Genomic DNA, 20,821 nt, shown 5'->3' on the forward strand with positions numbered 1-20,821 from the left:
CATACATATATGTATATATCATAACACATGTGGGTATATATACATTTGAAATCAGTACACTATGTGTCTGCAAGCTCCAAATAGGGTATACTTCTGAATATGGAGAAAGACACTCTTTGCACTGGAACCCAATGAGAATGAAAGAACAAAATCTCTTGCATTGGCTTGCCTCCCCACCTACACGGCCTTTTCTCTAGGTCAGGTTTGAATCACTCTTGTCTGGATGACTATGGTCTCTGTTTCCAGACTTTCTCCTCTCCAATCTGTCCTTATGCTGTTTGCCAAATATCATCCTTCTAAGGCACAAAGCTGAGCATGTGAACCCCCTGCTGAAAAGCCTTCCGTGTCTCTCCTGTTCCCAGGATCAAATACAAACTGGCACTCAAGGTCTCCTCCTGTAATCTGGCTCTGCCTTTGCTTTCCCGGCTCATGTCATTTTCTGCTCTTCAGTCACTCTAGGTTCCAGTCAAACTGGGTGTCTTACTCCTCAATTTCATCCTGTTCGCCGAGACCATCCCTCAGGCCTGGGCTGTCTCTACTGTTAAATCTTCTTTTAAGGCCTGGCTCTCATCTACTTCTGCCACGGAACCTTTCCTGATCTTCCCAGCTGAAAGTTCACTTTTCTTCCTTTCTCTTTTCATAGCAAATACTTTGGACATCTCCTTTGCACTTATTACTTCCTATCTGGTTTCATCTTTATTTCTGTACATGTCTGGTTCCCATATTAGACTATAAACTCGCTGGAAAATAAGAACGATTTTGTTGTTTCTTCTTTGTACTCTCAATACCTAGAGCAGTGCCTTGTACATAATATGGTATCTTATAAATGTTTAATAGAATTGAACTAAATTGAATGTAGACAAGACGAGGCTAGCCAGTTGTAACCAGCCCTAAGAGATAGAATGCAAAAGGTTTGTTTGAGAGACTAGGTTATCTCCCAAATCTAATCAGAGAGAGAGTTGGGTGGGAATACAGGGCTTAGAATCTTAGGAAGTCCTGAGTTCCAGTCCTGTCTTAAGTACTTACTAGCTGTGTGACCCTGGGCAAGTTACTTAACCAAGCTCAGTCTCAGTTTCCTCATCTGTAAAATGGGGATAATAGTAACACCTACCTTAAAGGACTGGTGTGAGGATTAAATGAGTTAACATATGTAAAGTAAACCTAGTAAACCTTGTGCTATATAAATGTTTTCTATTATTATTAATCAAGAGATCAGTGTACATCTTTTAAAAAAAACTGTCTAGGAGGGTTTAGTTTAAAATACAACTAAAGAAAACAAACTGTAATCTAATCAATTGTAGCATGTCTACCATGAGGTATTTGTATAATAAATAGGTGATGTCCCAATGGGTTCTGAAAAAACTATCAGATTTAGAGTTGGAAGGAACTCTTTAGACTGTTTAATCTATCTCAGTTATTTTGGGGGTATTTTTCATATATTTTATGTTAATATTTATTTTAAAAAATTTTGAGGTCCCAATTCTTTCTCTCCCTCCAGCTCTTCCCTCTTTCCCCCCTCACCCTCCCACATGTATTTCTCTTAGTCATTATACAGATAAAGAAACTGAGGCCTAGAGAAGTTAAGCAACCAGCCTAAGGGCACACAGATAATAAGTGGCAGAAGCCAGGATTCGAAACTAGATCTTCTCATGCGAAACCTAATGTCCTTTCTATTATTCCATAGTGCTTATCAATGGGTAATACTTCATCAGACTTTGTCTGGCACTGAGAGAGTACACCCTGTCTGACTGACAGGTTCACATAGCAGACATCCCCCTAGGGTGGAGATGAAAATGGAATGGAGTAGGAAGGGAAAGAAAAAGAGGAGATAGGGGAAGAGCATTGCTATTTATTGCTGGGACTGGGAGGGGTCAAGAATGTGGGGAGAACAGTAAGTGATAGCTCCTAGTTCTTTATGATAGCCAGAAAAAACACAATTCATATTTACATGGCATTTTGTAACTTGTGAGATACTTTATTCACAATAAGCCTGTAAACCAGTATTAAGTCCATTTTAGAGATGGAAATACTGAGCCTGGGAGAGGTGAAGTAACTTTCCCACAGTCACATAGCTAGCAAGCAGAGAAGCCAGGGTTTGAATATGCCCCAAACCAGTACATAGCTGTACTACATGACACTACACAGTCCAATCAGATAGGGAGTCTAAAATAACTTTATTATTTCTTTTTTGATTTACTTTTCTGGGATTCTATGTCTATGAGGGCAGAAAGTCCTTGAGTGAGTTTGCTATAACCAGAGATATCTTCTAAGGAGCTAGAGAAGAGGTTGGTATGGCTAAAAAAGGTGGGGGAGGTATTAGAGGAAGTTTGTGTTGGGGGCATGACAAAGCAAGATTTTGTAACCCAGATAAGTCTTATGGGAAAATCATTTAGAAAATCATTTGCAGACCAAAGGGAGAGGGGCCAGAAAGGCATACATTCACTTCCTAGTGAATGGGCACAGAAGGTAAGCAGAAAGAGGACTCAGGCATAGGAACAATGTTAAGGTAGCTGGTATACAGTGGAAAAAGAAAAACTTGTTCAGTTGTTCTGGTCTATTTCCTTGGCTAAGATGCTGAAGTGGCTTGCCATTCCCTTCTCCAGCTCATTTTACAGATGAGGAAACTGAGGCCAACAGGGTTAAGTGACTTGCCCAGGGTCACACAGCTAGTTCATATCTGAGGCCAGATTTGAACTTAGGAAAATGAATCTTTCTGACTCCAAGCCCAGTGCTCTATCTGCTGTACCACTTAGCTACCCAGTAAGTATAAGCAGAGAATCTGGGTTTGAATCCAAGCTCTTCTACATACTAGTAATGAGACCTTGGGTGAGTCACTTTCCTTTTTGGGACCTGTTTTCTTATCTCTAAAATGAGAGCCATAGGCTAGATGGCCCTAAAGGTTCCCTCTTAACTCTTAAACTGTAGACTTCTTTGATGTCAAGCTGGACTGGGGGTGGCTGGGATTGAGGCAGCAGGCCTTGGCCAGATTCTTAAGGGTTCTGATAACCAATAGTCATCCCCCTGTTAATGAAGATCCAAGAAACCTGACTAATACACACCCAATGGTAGTGGTCAGGAAATGTTGCCCAAGGAATAGGGTCAGAAACAAGGTAAGATTTTGCAGGTTGGATATATTTTACAGTCAAATCCTGAAGAAGGAAACTTGGACAGCAAAGGGCCTGGAGATCATGACATATGAGGATTGGTTGAAGGAAATGGGGATATTTAGCTTAGAGAAGAGAAGCCTTAGGGGAGACATGATAGCTGTCTTCAAGTATTTGAAAGGCTGTCATGTGGAAGAGTGATTAGATTTTTTTCCCCTCCTTCTGCTTGTCCTCAGAAGGCAGTTCTAGGATCAGAGAGGCAGATATTGGCTCAGTGTAAAGGAAAACTTGAGTGAGAGCCTTCCAAAGGTGGGGTGGGTGGTCTAGGACCGGGCAGCTTCCCCCTCACCACCCGTCTTCAATGAAAGCTCAGTGACTACCTATAGGATCTGCCATAAAGAATCTTCTTACTGATGTCTGGATTGGACTAGGTGGCCTCAAAGACCCCTTCTAAATCCTATAATTTTGTGATTCTAAGACCCCCATGCCTGAGTGTCATTTCCTCATTGTACAGTATTTCATTCTGCTATTGTCCCCTGACTCGTAATAGGTCCCTATTAATTGTCCTTACTAGTTCCCTACAGGGCCAAAGCTCAGCACACCTAGGAAATTTTGTCTTCCTCTTTGTTCCTCCCCTTCCTTTCAGCATCCTAAGTCTCCCAGTTGTCACTGTCCCCTAAAACTTCCCAGATCCCCAATGCATTAATAGCTAATGATGGCTATTACAATGCTTTTCTTGAGGGTGTTAGAGCTGGTTAAATCAGAGAGATAACATGGCCTGGTGAGTGGATAGAGAGCTGGCTTCTAAATCAGGAAGAGCTGCTCTGATATGTGCTGTGTGTGTGACCTTGGGCAAGTCATATAACCTTTTAGCACTCTAGGCAACTTTCTAAAACCATAAATTGCAGAGGTGTTAACCTGCATTGGTAGTAGGTAGCATTTCCTCATCTGTTCCCTATAAAATGAAATCATAGGTCCAGTTCCTATCCCTGCTCTACACTAGATGGAAAAAGAAACATATCAAGTCATTAGCTCTGGGTTTGAATATTGGTTCTGCTACTTCATAGGGGAGAGACCATGGGCTGGTCACTCACCTTCTCCAAGACTGTTTCTTCGTCTATAAAATGAGGAGGTTGTCCTAGACGGGCTCTAAGATCCCTTTCCACTCTCAATCACCTCCAAGGCTGTCCCAGCTCTATTATTTTATGGTATCTTTCTTTCCAGGCAACTTTTACGTTTTAACAGGGTTGTTCAAGAGACAATCCATCAAAGAATTGATTTCTCATGGTGGGAATTCCAGGTACCATCCAGTAGAGATTTCATTATCTCACTGACTCATTGTGTAGGTGTCTGCCTAAGCTGGGCCTTCTTACTTTCCCCATGTGCGGGGATATGGTTGTAGATAGTACTTTGCTAGCATGAAGGGTTGAAGGTCACAGGAGGTGAGTGGGTGAGGCCAGAAGGGCAGTGAACCCAGATCTGACACCCTGAAGTGGTTCTGACCTTTCCCCTTCTTCTCCAGTAAGGGAGGTAGCAAAACCAAACACTGAGGCCCATCTCCCCAAAGTTCCTGGTTACCAGGTCCCCCCCTCCACATCTGTGGGGTACAGATTATAGGCCTAAGCGGGGCCCTTTAACCAACATTAACCTAATTGCTGAGTGATAGATGGCTCGGCATGAGCATATGGTGAGTCATTACCCGGCCCGCCAATCCTACCACTTCCTGGGCCCCGGTGCCGGGCCCTTCTAGCCAAATTCATCTCACGGAGACATCTGTAACAATCACGCCTGCTGCTCACTGCCCGGGATGAAGGCTTTAATGATGTTAACAAACTTTGAAACCTCGAGAGCTCTAATGAGCCCAGCACCACTGGAGAGCGATGTTTGCATGCAGCCAGGCCCCAAGGCTCGCTCCATCCCTCTTGCCTGCCCCTTCGACAAGGAAGGAGACTGTGGTGGTTTTCAAGGGTAATTGCCAGTGAGGTGCTGCTGGGAGAGACCCCCACTCTGACCCTGCACTTCCACACTTCACTTTTATCTCCTCATGTTCGGCTCTGTCGGCACTGAAGGAAGCCCCCTCCTCTCTTGCTGGGAAACTGGAGCTGCATTGGTGATGTCTATGTTAAGGTGGAAATTATGAGTCAAGATCTCTCAGCTAAAAGCATCATGTTGCCACGCTCTCTTGTTGGGGGGGACTTTGGAAGCTTCTCCACACCTGTTCCTTTCTTTTTTGGCAAACGGACTGGAGAGCCTGGAGGTAAGTGCTTAGAACCAAAGGGAACTTTCAGGTCAGCGTGTCTGAGAATCCTGCCTAGACCACAGCATTAGACATTTAGAGCTGGAAAGGGCTCAGAGTCCATTTGGACCAATCCCTCATTTTACAGAGGAGAAAAGTGGGACCCAGGGGAGATGGAGTGATTTGTCCAAGGTCATATAGGTAGGAAGCATCAGAGGTAGTACTTGAACCTAGGGCCTCTGACTCCCATCAAAGTTAGCTCTTTCCCTTGAATCACACTTCTTAGTGAGGCACCATTTCTAGAAAGGGCCCTTCTCACCCTGAGCTTCCCTGTAGACTGGCGGTGGCTCCTGACCCTGTCACTCTCTCTCCAGTCATCCACACTGGAATAAATGCAGCTCTCAAATGCTCCCACCTATTTTCTAGTTTCTCTTTCCTTTAACATTTTTCCTCTCCATCTTTCTTCCTTGATTTATCTCTCTCTCCCTGCTCTGTCACATTTGTTGAGAAGAGTTTGAGGACAGGGCGAATTAACCCATAGGTCCCTTGAAGTCCTCACCCCAGGATGACCACTTTTCTCTCCCCAGCTGGAGTCACACTTTCCCCACAAATATCTTGGAGAGTTCTCTCTCCAAAATGAGTCTCTCACCTCCCTCTTCCTCAAGAAGCAATGGTTAGTTGTGACCTTGAACATTATGCTAGGCTCAGGCAGCTCCTTGATTCCAGGAAGCCAGATTAGGAAATCTTGGAACCTGGTGGCCAGGGGCTATGCCTCATCAATTTAGGCCAACTGTAAGGTGGGGAGAAGGGGTAGAAGACAGGAGGAAGTGGACAAAGGAATGACCTGACTATAACCCATTGCCTGGCTCCTTTGGAGAAGCTTTTCCTCAAGACCACCATATTTCCCTTCTGGAGTGATGTTCTCAGTACGACTGGGGTGACTTTATCAAAGGAATCATTCAGCATGTCTTCATTGCCCACCCCGCAAAAAACCCACGGTGGGAAGCTCCCCTCCTCCTCCTGCAGTCCCCAGCCTGCTGCCCGCCACCTTGGCCGCAACCAAATGAACACCCCAAATTGGAACATATGTCACTCCCGGAGCCCCGTCCGCCTGTCCACCGCTCCATGCCTATTTTCTAATTTCCAGTTGACATTTCCCTTAGTGAAATAAATGAATTTGCTCCAGCGGAGGCCCTGCTCGGATTAAGCTGCTGTCATAGCCCCATGCGCCAAACAAATTGTCGCCTACAGCCCACCATGTGGGATGCATTCCAATGGGGGCTGGGAGGGAGGAAGCTGAAGGTGGGGGCTGGATGGGAAGGAGGTTGAGGAGCTGACGTCTGTGGGAAAAGTGTCTTGGCTGTGCTGTAGGGGGGGTTCTGAATGAGATGTCACAGCAGAGCCAGGGATCCTGGTGTTTGGAGAAGCTGGGAGCTGGGAGAGTTGGACAGGGAATAAATCTCAGCCCTTCATGCACTGGAACTGGCTTTCTAATCTCACTCAAAGCCATTTTATAAGTACAGTGGGGTCAGGAGGTGGGTTGGGAGGTGGGTGGGGAGTCCCAGTAGAGAGAACAACTTCAAGGAATGGGTTAAACTAGAAAACCTTGGAGGCCCCTCCCAACTTTGGAAATTTATGCAGATGGACACAAAGGTGAGGACCATCTGAGAGATGGGAGTAGGGTCCAGTAGGACTGTGTTCCTTTCCTTAGGCTGATGATAAGAAGGTGAGTCTGGTCTCAGGGAAGGCCCCTGAGGGGGAAGAGAAAGCACACTCAATTGCTATTCTTGAAAGGGGTCCCCTCTCCAAGTAAGAGAAGCTAAGGTTAGAACAACGCAAACTCACTGCTCAGCGATGATGTACTCCCCAGGGAGGGGAGTGCACGGCACTCCGGCCACCTGCACATGCTGGGCGATCTCGGAGAAGTCTAGACCCAGGTTCACACCGTGGATGGTAACTCGAGTCCCTCCTTCAGGGGGGCCGGACATGGTCAGAATCTGTGGAGGAGTGAGCAATAGGGGTTAGTAAACCATGGTGACCAGCAGCAACATCACTGTCAGGAATACTGTCCTAAGAACTTGGAAGACTTTCGTGGACACTTGGCTCTAACTTCATGTGTATGATCCACTTTGGGGAAAGTCAATGGTTTTGTCATTGGCTGTCCTGTAAGTAGGGAACCGAGACTCATTACACGTGTATGAAACAAAACAGAATGAAAAAAATCTTGGTCAGGGAACCTTTCTTCAGAGAGGTGGGGGACTATAGGTCCAGAATGTTGTAGATATTGTCACATGTGTTTACTGTATCATTTGATTGTTTTACTTTTTTTTTTAGGACAGATACTCAGTAAATATTTATTGAAAAAATAACAATCATCATAATAGTTGATATATCACTTTAAAATTCTACTTTACTTTTCTTTGTTACCAGGAAGGGTTTAATAACAGGGATGGTTTTGTGCCGTATCTGGAAATGATAGTGAGATAAAAACAAAAGATACCAACAAAAATTTTTAAATGGATATAAATCTGTAAATGTAATTCATTGCAAAGAAAGATAAACGGCTTTCAGATGATTTCTCTACACCTCTAGGTTCATGAGCCTAAAATTGGAGGGGGCCTTAGAGGTCATCTAATCCAACTCCCTTATTTTACAGAAGAGGAAACTGAGGCCCAAGAGTAGTCACATAACTCACTCAAGGTCATGTAGCTAACAAATGTCAGTCCTGAGATTTGAACTCATGTCCCTTGATTCTCAATTCATCATTCCTTCCATTGCACCCCAATGCCTCTCATAATTGAGGTCATTAAGTATCTCATTTTTCCCCTTATAACAGACCTGGGCGACAAGTAAGGGCAAGGGTTGTACTGTCAGATTCTCCCGGGGGTGTGGGCTACTCCCTGAAGGAAAGTCAAATCCTCCTATTAATGTACATTTTAGGCCCAATGGATACCTTTCATATACGGGGTGGCCCCATTGGGTGATCTGAGGGAAGGTGGTAGATGTGGTAGACTTGGAAACCAGAAACTCTTACTCCAAATTCCAAACTCCACACTCCCCAGCAGAATTCTATCTCCCTTAAATCATTCCCCCGTTCACTGCTGTAGGTGTTCAAGGCTACTCCATCCTCAATAGAGTGAGATGTTGCAAGGGATGTAAAATAAGCATTGGATAGAGGTATTTTAGCACGGTAGGAAGCAAGCTGGATTTAGAATCAGAAGACCTGGGTTCAAATCCTGAACCTGCTGTTTACTAGATATGTGTCCTTAGGTAACTTTTTTGGGTCTCAGTTTCCTCATCTGTAAAATGAATGAGTTAAATGGACTCTAAGTTCCCTTTCAGCTTAGAAAGACCATGACAATGACTGTGAACAGGGACCTCAGCCTCCACTTCTTGTGCCACATTCTGGGCACAATGGAAGAAGTGGGCTGATGATGCCTCTCATACACATGGGCAGTCTGCTATGTTGCCTCCCTTATCACACCAGTCTCTGTACTTATTGGGTCATAGATTTCCCTCAGGGTGGGACCTGAAAGGCAACGGAGTTCACCCTTGTCATTTTATCAGTGATGAGCACGGTGAATCAGAGAGCTCTGGTGATTGGCCCAGGCTAACATAGCTCGCAGGACACCCCGAGAGGCTGGCTTCCTCCCACCCCCACAGCCCTTGGCCTGTCACTCATTATCACATACCACCTGGCATGACCCAGGTGCATCTCCTATCCCTCCCCCATAGCTCTTTCCTAAGAGCAGGAACCCCAACTTAGAAAGCTTTGTATTCCTCACGACGCTGAGTTCAGTGGCCCATACATACATAGCAGGTATTCAGTAAATAACTTTATGAAGGAAAGAAGATTTTTCCAAGCAGACTTTCTTCTAGAGTCAAAGATCTTAAAAGCTGTAAGGGATCTTGGAGATTATCTCATCCTTCCCTTTCCGGCTCATTCCTCCTTCTTTCCCTTCCCCCACATGACAAAATGTAAGTTTCTTGAAGGCAGGGACTATTTTTGCTTTCCCTTTTTATACTCAGGTCTTTGTTGGTGTTGTTTAGTTATTTTTCAGTTGTTTCTGACTCTTTGGGACCCCTTTTGGGGTTTTCTTGGCTTGCCATTTTCTTCTTCAGCTCATTTTATAGATCAGGAATCTGAGGCAAAAAGGGAGAAGTGACTTGCCCAGGGTCACACAGCAAATAAGTGTCTGAGACTGGATTTGAATTCAAGAAGATGAGCCTTTTTGACTCCAGGCCTTGGGCTCTATCCACTGCAACATCAAGTTGCCCTGAGAGCTTAGCACTATCCTTGACACATAATAAATACTTAAATGTTTGTTGATTGATTGATTAGAGAAAATGACTCATCTAAGGACTCCCAGACAGCAAAAAACTAAGCTGAGAATAGATCTCAGGTCTCCTGGATGATGAGTTACTTTCCTTGAACATGTTCCAGTTGCACATTGGCTAGAAGCCCTTCCTCAGATCTATGAATTTTTAAGTGTCGTAATATTGTGGGTACCACTAGGAGCCTTTGAGCTGCGTGATATAGTTAACAACGGTGTACAAAAGTCTTTGTTTCCTCCCTAGGATACAGGCCAGTCCCCTCTCCCAGAAGCCACTGCACCTGCTGGGAGATTATGGGCAGAGGAATGATGGTGACAGAGCCTACAGGGCCGGTTTATCTATTACTCTTAACAACAATAATAAATAGCATCCCTATAGCATTTTAAGGTTTGCTAAACGCTTTACAAATACCATCTCATTTTATCCTGTGAGGTAGGTGCTATTATCAGCCCCATTTTACTAAGGAGGAAACTGAAACAGACAGAATTTAAGTGACTTGCCCACAGTCATGCAGCTAGTGGGTGCCTGAGACAGGATTTGAACTCTGGTCTTCCTGATCTCACATCTAGCCCTCATTTTCACTGTGTGACTGGGCTAGCCAATACCTCTTCTCCCTTCTGTGTCTGGGAATATGTGTCACCAAGTATTTTCCTAACTGTCAGGGGGACCTAGGTTAACAAGTGGGCAACAGAGGTCCGAGTTCAAGTTCAAACAAAGACTTCAGGTCTTTACTTTCCTCCATCCCAGATGGGTCACTTCCTGACTTCCTAGGGCCCTTTTTCTACAGGTCAGTGGTTTGGCCTCTTCCCTGGGAATAAACCATTTCACTTTATGGATAAAAAGAAAAATGTACACATCATGAAGATGTGGAGGAGAGCTTGTTGAAGAGTCTCTGGGCCTCCTCCACTTGGGGTGATGAAAGGGGGGTGCTGTGGAGGGGGAGGAGCTGCCAGAGATAAGCCACAGCCACTGGCCACCTGTCTGCCTTTAGGGGTTCTAAAAATACCCAGTGACAACTGAGTTACCCCCTCTTCCCTCTCCCCTCTCCTCCCACCCCTAGCTCCAGGTGCCTCAGGCCCCATGGGCTCTGGGAGCTGGAGTCTCATTAGTGGGTCACTGGGAGGGGGGCTCTGGAGGGTTACCACTGCAGGAGAACATCATTAGTATCACAGTTGCCATTTGCCACTGGCTCTCTACTGAGGAGCTCAGGAAATAGCTTTCTCCAGCCCTTGGGTCCCCTTGGCCCCCAGCCCTCAGCCCCCTCCCCACCTACAGCTGTGATATTCTCCCCTCCCCCTCTCCCTTCAGCCTCTGTCACATATTCTCTCCATTGGGGGAAAAAATAGTCTTTGCCTTGCTGTGGTTAATTACAACCTTTCAGAGAAGCTAAAAAATGAAATATTTCTGGGAACCTAAAAATATTTTCCTCTTACAGGTAAGGCAGGGAGCTGAGATTTTATTGAGGGGTCATTCTGGGGCACTGGCAGGTAACTGCAGGGGGTGGAGTATCCCTGGATGAAAAGTTTTCACAGCTTGTGCTTTGGATTTGGGGGCAGTGGTCATTGCTCACAGATACACACTTGTTATTACAGGGTAACCCATGCACAATGTTTGATCGGGTAGTGCATAGACAATTCTCAAGATCACAGAATTTTAGAGCTGTAAGGTACCTCAGAGATCATTTTTCCTTTCTCCCTTTATTCTATAGATGAGGAGACTGAGGCCCAGAGAAATGAAAAGCCTCGATGAAGGTGACATAGACAGCAAGAACCAGGTCTCCTGATGCCAAATCCAGTGCCTTTTCCACTATAGTAAGCTGCACGGTTTGTTATTTTCTGTGGGATACTTCATGTCCCTCATTTGCTATAGTGGTTTGTTATTGTAGGACAGAATAGCAGCATAATCCTGTTTCTTCTAGTGCTTAGAGAATGAGAACCTTAGTTTATTCAGTGACTGGCAAGGGGGCATCAGACTAGGAGAGAGTCAGATGCAGGGAACACACAAGCCTTGCCGAGTCCCTTCTAACCTGGATGTCAGCTCTTGGGCTAATGAGCCCATCACAGCCATTTTCTCCTAGGCAGTCACCAAACCAGGTGGTCCCCCATTTCCATAGAATTTGTAGTGGATAAAAGACTAGGATGCTGTGGACCATGCCAGGGTATGTGGAACACATTTCTTACCAGGAGACACAGATGGAAAACCACTCAGGTATGGACTGAGACATTTTATAGGTGTATCTCACTTTAAATCAGCCAGAAATGTGAACATCTTGCTTTTTTTAAAATGGAAATTAGGAGATAATTGTTTGATTTTTGAGACGATTCACCACAGGGTTCCTTTAAATCACCAACTGTCCTAGAGAAGTTAAAATATGATTTGATTTATGAAAGTCCTTTTTCAACATCACTTTAAAGGAACCCATCAATTAGAGGGAACAAAAATTCACCCACACCACAGGGCAAGGTCAGATAGGTCCACCCAGGGGTGTGCTAGTAAATATTTAAAAACTGGCTCTCCAGAAAAAAAAAAGGCACGCACAACAAATTTTTAAGTTTAATTTGCATGATTAATATTGTCTCCATCACTTGAAGTCTAGACAATTCACAAAACAATTAATTAAGCCCTGATTTGTATTGTAGTTCATACTGGAAATTTAACAATGGGCCCTCCTGAGGCAGTGGGAACTGGCTTCATTTCACCAACGTAGGCAACTCCCTCTCCCTATGTGGGTACAATCAGAGGACACTGGTGTGGAGACCACATGGTACAATGGAAAGAACACTGGCTTTGGAATGAGAAGACCAAGTTCAAATCCCAAGACTGTCATTATTATCTGTGTGACTATGAGCAAGTCTCTTTGGGACTCAGTTTCCTCAAAGATAAAATGAGCAACTTGGACCAGCTGACTTATAAGGTCCCTTGCCAGATATAAAATTCTATGTTGCTTATATGACTGGAGTTGGAAAAGGAAGAAAGTGACTACTGGGAAAATAATTAATAGTAGAGTTCCTAGACATCCCAAAGAGCAGGGGAGTGGGCCAGAGTGGACGCTCTGTGAGGGAAACTCCCTGGGCCCCCATCCTTCTTACAACATCCAGGACAAGTAGCGATTCAAACCACACACCATCTTCTCCAGTTCCAAAAAATCCTCAGTGCCAAGGCTTAGCGGGAATGGGATTTGGGGACTGGAGATGTCAATCCCACCCAATGCCTATTAATGTCTGAATAATTTTGTTAATGCGTAGCTCTGATCAGGTCACTCTGATCAATAATCTTTAATAGCTACCTGTGGGAATTGCAGATTAAAGTACAAACTTAGCCTTGATTTAAAGCCCTAGTGGGTGCCTGAGACAGGGCAACTGTGGTTGTGAAGTGTATAGGGTGCCAGGCCTGGAGTCAGGAAGACTCGTCTTCCTGAGTTCAATTCTGACCTCAGACACTTATTAGCCATGTGACCCTGGGCAAATCTTTTGACCCTGTTGGCCTCAGTTCTCAACTGTAAAATGAACTAGAGAAGAAAATGGCAAAGCACTCCAGTATCTTTGCCAAGAAAACCCCACATGGGATCACGAAGAGTCAGATAAGACTGAACAACAATTGGAAGCTCTGAATATCACCTTTGTTTCTACCTGGACTTTACACTCCTTCCCTTCACAGCCTCTGTAGGTTAGCCCTAAGTGAATTCCCATGCCTGCAATGCCCTTCCTATCTCTTCTTGTATGTTGAAATCCTGCTAATCCTTGGAGGGCCAGGACAGGTGCCTCTTGCCAGATGAAGGCTCCCCCATGCCCCGAGGCAGCAATGATCTTTCTGTTCCTCCTTGGATCTCTCTAGCATGTTGCACCTTCTTTATTCACCTGCCACGTTCTGACCTGCATTCTAGTTATTTATGTGCCTGTCACACCCTTGAGTGGATTGCAAGCTCCCTGAGTGCAGCCACCATATCATTTTTCATCTTTGTACCCTCAGGGATTCGCCCAGGACCTTGCAGGCAGCAGATGCCTGGTAAATGTTTGCTGAATGGAAAGGACCTGGATATCCCCTTGACCTCTGCATTGAGTTTCTGGCTTAGTAATCTGCTCCTCTAATTCCCACACCAAGTCAGAGGATGGGGCTTTCCTGGCAGTTCTTATTAGAGCTTCAGTTCTTGATAGCCCGGGACACTGGGCTAGCATTCCACGTCCCCAAACTGGCCAGTGTTCATTTTGTATATATTCTGAGTCTACTTCTATGACATGTATGCATTGTCCTCCCACTTGGAATGCAAGCTCTCTGAGGGCAAGGTCTATTCAATCTTGTCTTTGTGGTCCCACTGCCTAGCACAGTGTCTCACACTTAATGAATATTTTTTGATTGAGAAATTGGCCCACTTGCCTAGGAGTGGGGAGGGGTTATCCCTGTTTTATACTCCTTCTTGCCAGTTTAACAGGGGCTCCTGGCATGTGAATAACTCCCATTCCTCAGTCCAAGGAGCCCTGTGACAATCCAGGACTGAATCACACAAGTGCCATTTGGCGGATGGCAGCCCAGACATGCAAGTTGGAGGTCCCTTTTCTGGCTATGCCTCATTTTTCCTCTTAGATAAGGTGGAGAATATCTCTTCTGCTCACCATCCCTTTATTCCCCCTTATTTCCCTTGGATGCTTTCTCACTCGCCTACCAGAGATAGCAGTGTGAGTGACTAGGATTACCATGGGTTTACATCCCTTCTTGGATATATCAGCAATATGGAAATGCAAGCCAAGGATATACTCCAGGAGTCAGTATACTATAATAAACATTTACTAGGTGCCTACTATGTGTGAGTCACTGTGCTAGGCACAGTACCTTGAATTTTTCTGCTGGGTGTGCGGATAGCAGATAAGACATGTACATAGAGAAACATAATATAAGGTAGAAGGTGATGGAGCAGAGGAGAGATTCAGACAGAAGGAAGACGAGAAGACTTAGTGGGTACGGGATCACACTCTTAGAATACTGTGAGTTGCACAAGGGAATAGACCTTGTTTAATCTTTGCATTTGATATCATATGCAATGTTGCACATCCATGGACCACCCTCATGCCTTGCAAAGGAGAGGGGCAGAGGTACATGTTGCTCATATACCTTCTTTGGGGTAAAATCTGGTCATTACAATTTCACAACATTGAATTTTGACTGTTCTATAGTTGTTATTCTTTGCATTTATGTTTTTGGACTCTTTGTGCCTATAATTTTTCTGACTCTGCTTACATGCATCAGTTCATATAGATAATAGTAATAATAATAACTAGCATTTACATAACGCTTTAAGTTTTGCAAAGCACTTTACAAATAATATCTCATGGGGCGGCTAGGTGGTGCAGTGAATAGCACACTGCCCCTGGAGTCAGGAGGACTGGAGTTCAAATCTGGCCTCAGACACTTGATACACTTACTAGCCGTGTGACTTTGGGCAAGTCACTTAACCCCAATTGCCTTCGAAAAAAAGCAAAAAAAAACCCCAACAAAAACCAAAATAATATCTCATTAGTCTTCCCAGCAACCATGGGAAGTAGTGCTATAATTATTCCCATTTTACAGAAGAAACTGAGATAGAAGTTAAGTGAACTGTCCAGGGTCACACAACTATTAAGTGTCTAAGGCTAGGTTTGATCTCGGGTCTTTCTGACTCAAGGTCCAGCTCTCTGTTCATTGTGCCACCTAAGACTTTTCTAAGCCTTTCATGCTTCTCTGTATTCATCATATTTGTTCTTTCTTTCAGCACTGTACTACACTTTGTTTATCCATTCCCCAATCAATAGACTCTACGCATCCACTTGATCTTGGGAAGGGACTCCAGAGGTCATAGAGACCAATTGGTATTTGAATCAAATGGTCATCCAGCCTTAGCTTGAAGGCTTCCCCTGATGGGCAACTTATCACCTCTGGAGCCAATCCATTTTCCTTTGGGGGAGTCTAAGTGTTAGGAAGTCTCTCCTTTTGTGGAATCATCCTCCTCCTTGATGTAACTTCCATCGATAGGTCTCAGTTCTCTCCTTTGAGGCCAAGCAAAACGTAGTGACCATCAATTGTATATGATACTTTAATAAAAATCTGACTATTGTAGACTATAGGGAATGTGTTCAAATCTTGAAGCAGGACAAGCTCATCTTTTGTAGCTCCCCATTTGCTTTCTTTCTGGACTTGTTCCTTTTCTCCCTTTTCCCTACCCTCTTCCATGTTTAGCATTCTGATATCCTCCTAGTCTCTCCTTTATCAGAATTGGTTTTCGGGAGAGGATCTGAAATCAGTCATTTTGACTTTATCATGAGTCCAGTGAACACCCCATGTACTCCTTTGGTGTGCACAAAATGAGGAGGACCTCTGGCCCTTGAAAGGGAGCCCCTGTGGTAGCTCTGTAGAATGGCATGAACAAGAGGATATAGGATAGGCAGGGCTGGATGAGTTCCTACATCTGCATTGCTGAAGAGAATTCAACAATGATATTCACAGAGCTATGGACTATCTGAATATCCATCAAGTCATCCTGTTACCTCTCTCAGGGGAGTAAGCCAGTTATGTTATATTTTAAAAATTATTTTATTTTTTCAGTTATGCTATTTTGAAATGAAATACTTTGTTTCCTATTAGAATAATTGCAGAAATCAGTATTCTGATAGGAGAGGGGTTTGGTGGGGGTTGTTTTTGTCATTTAAGTAGATCCTTCATAGAACTCCTGAATTTATATCACAAAGTCCTGTTTGTTCCACAAAGTACCGAGTGACCTTGGGCAAGTAATTTCCCTTCCCTATACCTTATGTTTTTCATCTGTCTCTAGAATATTTCTAAGATCCTTTCCATCTCTAAATTCTATGATTTAATAACATCTGTAGGTCTCAGGCCTCAGTTCCCTCATTTGTAAAATGAGTGGGTTGGACTGGACTACCTTTATGGTTCTTCCCAGTGTCACAAAGAAGGCATTATTATATAGTAGGAAGACTATATATAGATGGATTTGGAATCAGAAGACCTGGATTTGAATCATAGTTTATACCTTTATTAGCTGTGTGACCATTAGCTCTCTGTGCCTCAGTTTCCTTGTCTGTATGATGTGAATTAAGAAATTTGTATTACCACATACAAGGTTAAAACACTCTATAAATATCAGTTGTTATTACTATCATGATTCTAAGCTATCCCCTTGTTCAATGTGACCAGGCCTATTAATACATCCCAAAGTCATGTGTCCATGCTATCTTTTAATTCATTTGTTCATTCCAAGTTATGACTCTTTAGGGAGTGGGTAGGGGGAAGTGCAGCCTCAGCATGCTTAGGTCAAACCACCTAGGAGGAAGCCAGGAGAATGAGCTAAGGACTGCTTGTTTGCCAGGATCTGTTCAGCCCACAGTAGTGTCATGGTATGTGTGAGATTGGGCCCTATGGTTTGGCCTGCCCTATTACCCACCTCCTAAAACCCAACCAGCCAGCAGAAATTCATCTCTTGCCAAGCCTGGAGCCTTGGGCATTCAAGCCAAGTGCCTTCCACTGCCAGACCCTGTCAAGTTTGTTTTCCTCCGTGGGTGACCTGACCTGGAAAACAGCCGATGTGGAGCTATACTCGCCCCCATTCTTGATTCTTACAGCAGCTAATTGAACGGTTGGGAGGGAACTGTGCCACAAAGCCGCCTCAGGGTAAGAGAGCAGATGCAACCGATTAATTACAGCTAGGGAGATCCATTGGGATGCACCAGAATCGGGAAGCACTGGAAAGCCCAGGGGCTTAGCAGGATAGGAAGTACTCCTGGCCCAACTTGGCTGTTTCCAGGGCAAGGCCTAGGCAGAGCTAGGGCATGGGGCCCACAGTCAATGCCACAACAGAGACGGAGAGAAAGGAGCAAACATACAGAAAGGCTTTGGGTTCTGGAGGAACCCATAGGGGTGATGGTGGACCTTTACTCTCATGACCCCATTACTCATTAGGAGAAGGAACTCAAAAGTATCTCTCTCTAGTACCTTGCTGATGGATTATAGAAACTAGGTATCTAGCAATTAGACCTGTTCTGTTTGGGTCCAGTAGGCAGGACCAGGATGAATGGATAAAAGTTGCAAAGGAACAAAATTTAAGCTTGATGTCAGGAAAAAAAGGTCATACAATCAGAAATGCCCCAAAGTAGAGTGGGCTGCCTTGGGAAGTGGCGTTTTTCCCCCTCCTAGGAGGTCTTCAAACAGAAGCTATATGATCACATGTAGAATAGCTTATAGTGGGGATTCCTTTTAGTATGAGCTGGACCAGACTGGGGCAGCTAGGTGGCACAGTGGATAGAGTACTGGGCCTAGAGTCAGAAGGACTCATCTTCCTGTGTTCAAATCTTGTCTCAGACACTTAATAGCTGTGTGACCCTGAACAAGTCACTTAACCCTGTTTGCCGCCTCATCTGTAAAATGAACCAGAGAAGGAAATGGCAAACCACTCCAGTATCTTTGCCAAGAAAACCTCAAATGGCATTGCAAGGAGTCAGACACAACTGAAAATGACTGAACAACAACTGGACCAGATGGCTGCTGAGGTCCCCTCTAATTGTTCAATTCTGAGAAGTGCTTCATAGCCTCATTCAGACCCAGCACTGGCTATTTTACCCATTTGTTTGGGTTCATCAAGCAATAAAGATTCATGACCCTAATTCTGCCTTTTAATTCATTCTGAATTAGCAGCACAAAAACTCTGGGTTTGGAGTCAAGAGGTCCTGAGTTCAAATTTAATCTCTGCCACATAAAATGAAAGGGCATGTCTGAATTGCCATCTCCCTCAGTGGAGGGGGTAGCTGCCTTAATGAGCTCACAGATCTATCAAAATAGAGCAGCAAGTCCCTGTTCCCCAGTTGGATTGTTAAGTCTTTGAGGACAGGCTCCAGCCCCTGTCTTACACCTTTTACAGTGTCAATAAATGTCTGTTGCTGTTGGGGATGAGGTGATTAAACTGTCACAATCTCAGATCAGTCTGAGGCTGGGAGCTGGAACACCTGAGTTCTGCCCTGCCCTCTGTCACTGGATTGATGCGAGGTGCTTCCAGGGTCACTCTCACTTCGGTGGATTTTTGGCTCTGGCTGTCTAGTGAGTGCAGGGCAGAAGGAGGGCTGGCTGAGATCCATGGGGAGAATGGCTCAGGTTTTACAAGCCTTTTATCCATAAGAAGCTGTGGGGATTGAGCTGGAGGTGGCAGAATAGGGTTGGGGGGGGGTAGGGAGAGAAGGAGATGGGAGATTCCCTCAACAGCTTTTCTAGCCCTGCTTGCCTACTTCTTTAAAGAACCAAAGGTTCACATGATCAAAGATTCAGAGTTGGAAAAGACTGGAGAAATCATCTAATCCACGGGTGTGGAACATTGAAAATACTGTCAGATCCAGCGGATCTGCTGCAAGCTTTGCTCAACTACTCTTTCTTTTAAAAAATTTTTTGTTCCAAGGGATAGCTTTGGGGGTGGGGTAGAGAAGAGAAATTCTATTTTTGGAAATAAAGACGATGTAAAAACAAACAAAAAAAATACCCCATTTGAAAAAAAAGGAGTCATTTGGCCCAATCCTCTTATTTCACAGATGAGAAAATGGAAATTTATAGAGTGTTTGAACCTCATATGTGGTAATAATGCAAATACCCAGAGGCAAAGTAGTTTTTGCAAAGGGGTATTTCGATTCAAAGACTGTCAGAGTTGGATTTAAAGATGAGAAAATGGAGGTTCAAAGAAGGTAAGGGGCCTTAGCCAAGGTCACACAGCCGGGCGGCGGTACAGCTGAGTTATAAACCCAGGTCTTGGTTCCAGGTCCAGACCTCTTTCTATCTGTTGTCCCAGTCACTGACGAGGGCAGTCAGTCTGAGATTACATATTCTGCTGATTGTACAAGTCACCTGTAGGGGGCTGCTTTGGTTTTTAACCTGCGTTCTGAGGGATGGTTTCAGAAAAACGCGAACTGTTCCGGTGCAGTGAGCAGAACCAGGAGGACAAGTTACACGATAACAAAGACACTGGCAAGACAAACAACGTTGAAACAGTTGAGGACTCTGAGCAATATAATAACCAATTATGATTCCAGAGGACCAATGATGAAGCATCTTCTGACGCAGAAATGATGAATTCAGCGGGCAAATTAAGACATATATTTTTTTGGACATGACTAATGTGGGAATTTGCTTTGCTTGACAACGCATTTTTGTTATCAAGATTTTGTTATTTTTTTCCCCTTTTTTCCAATGGGGGAAGGAAAAGAAATTGAGAAACAAAAACAGCCCACCTTCCTTTTGCAACCCCCTTGAGGAATCTGAGTACTTCCCTCTTTGACAGGCCCACTCTGCCCTGTGTTAGAAGACTCAGGTTGAGGGGCGGCTAGGTGGTGCAGTGAATACAGCAACAGAGCTGGAGTCAGGAGGACCTGAGTTCAAATTTGGCCTCATACACTTAACATGTACTAGCTGTGTGACCTTGGGCAAGTCATTTAACCCTGATTGCCCTGCGCTCCCCCCTCCAAAAAGATAAAAAAAAAAAAAGAAGACTCAGGCTGAATTTCTGTCTATCTGAATGGCCATTTGCTGATTGGTGATTATATCCTTAGTCATTTTGTCAACATAAACCAAGCTGCCTTGTTTTTCTAGAATATTGCATCAATATAATCCATAGGATCTCCAGAACACAGATTTAGAGAGGGAAGCAATGTTAGAGGTCAACTATTCATTTTATAAATAAACGGAGTTCCAGAGTGGTTAAACAGCTTGTTCAAAATCACACCGCCAGTGAATGGCAGAGGAGGGATTTGAACCCAGGTCCTCTGATTTCAGTGATCTTGTTCCTACTGCGCCATACCTGTCCTCACTCTTTCAGGTTCTAAAATCACTGGGTATGTGTTTGCTAATTCATGGCAATCTGGGACTTGAGGGCAGAGGGGGAGGCCAGGTGTGAGAACATGAGGAGCCAGGTGCATGGGCATGAAGTGTGTGACCAAGAAGTGCATCCTTGGTGGCTTAGGGAGCCCTGTGGAGCTAGGGGCTGGAATGCAAGGCTTTGGACTCCCAAGCAATGGCTATCATTTGCTCATTCGTTCATTCATTTATGTGACAGCCACACAGTAAGATCATTGCCCTACCTGCTGAGCAGGACATAAAGATTACCAAGCTATGTCTCTGGCATCACGAAGCC

At 44.5% G+C, this 20,821-nt stretch overlaps 1 protein-coding gene across 2 annotated transcripts in view; it reads right to left on the reverse strand.

The window, feature by feature from the left end:
• PLXNA2 (plexin A2) overlaps positions 1-20,821 on the reverse strand; it is a 319,997-nt gene that overhangs the window by 47,922 nt on the left and 251,254 nt on the right. For both annotated transcript variants that reach the window (XM_069074756.1, XM_069074757.1), the window contains exon 13: positions 7,186-7,337. In XM_069074756.1, the coding sequence (XP_068930857.1) occupies positions 7,186-7,337 (152 nt within the window). The remainder of the gene's footprint in view (positions 1-7,185; positions 7,338-20,821) is intronic.

The sequence above is a fragment of the Petaurus breviceps genome, unplaced genomic scaffold, assembly GCF_028583685.1.
Source record: "Petaurus breviceps papuanus isolate PSGF00001 unplaced genomic scaffold, PetGlider_PUasm1.0 90895, whole genome shotgun sequence".
Classification (NCBI taxonomy): domain Eukaryota; kingdom Metazoa; phylum Chordata; class Mammalia; order Diprotodontia; family Petauridae; genus Petaurus; species Petaurus breviceps.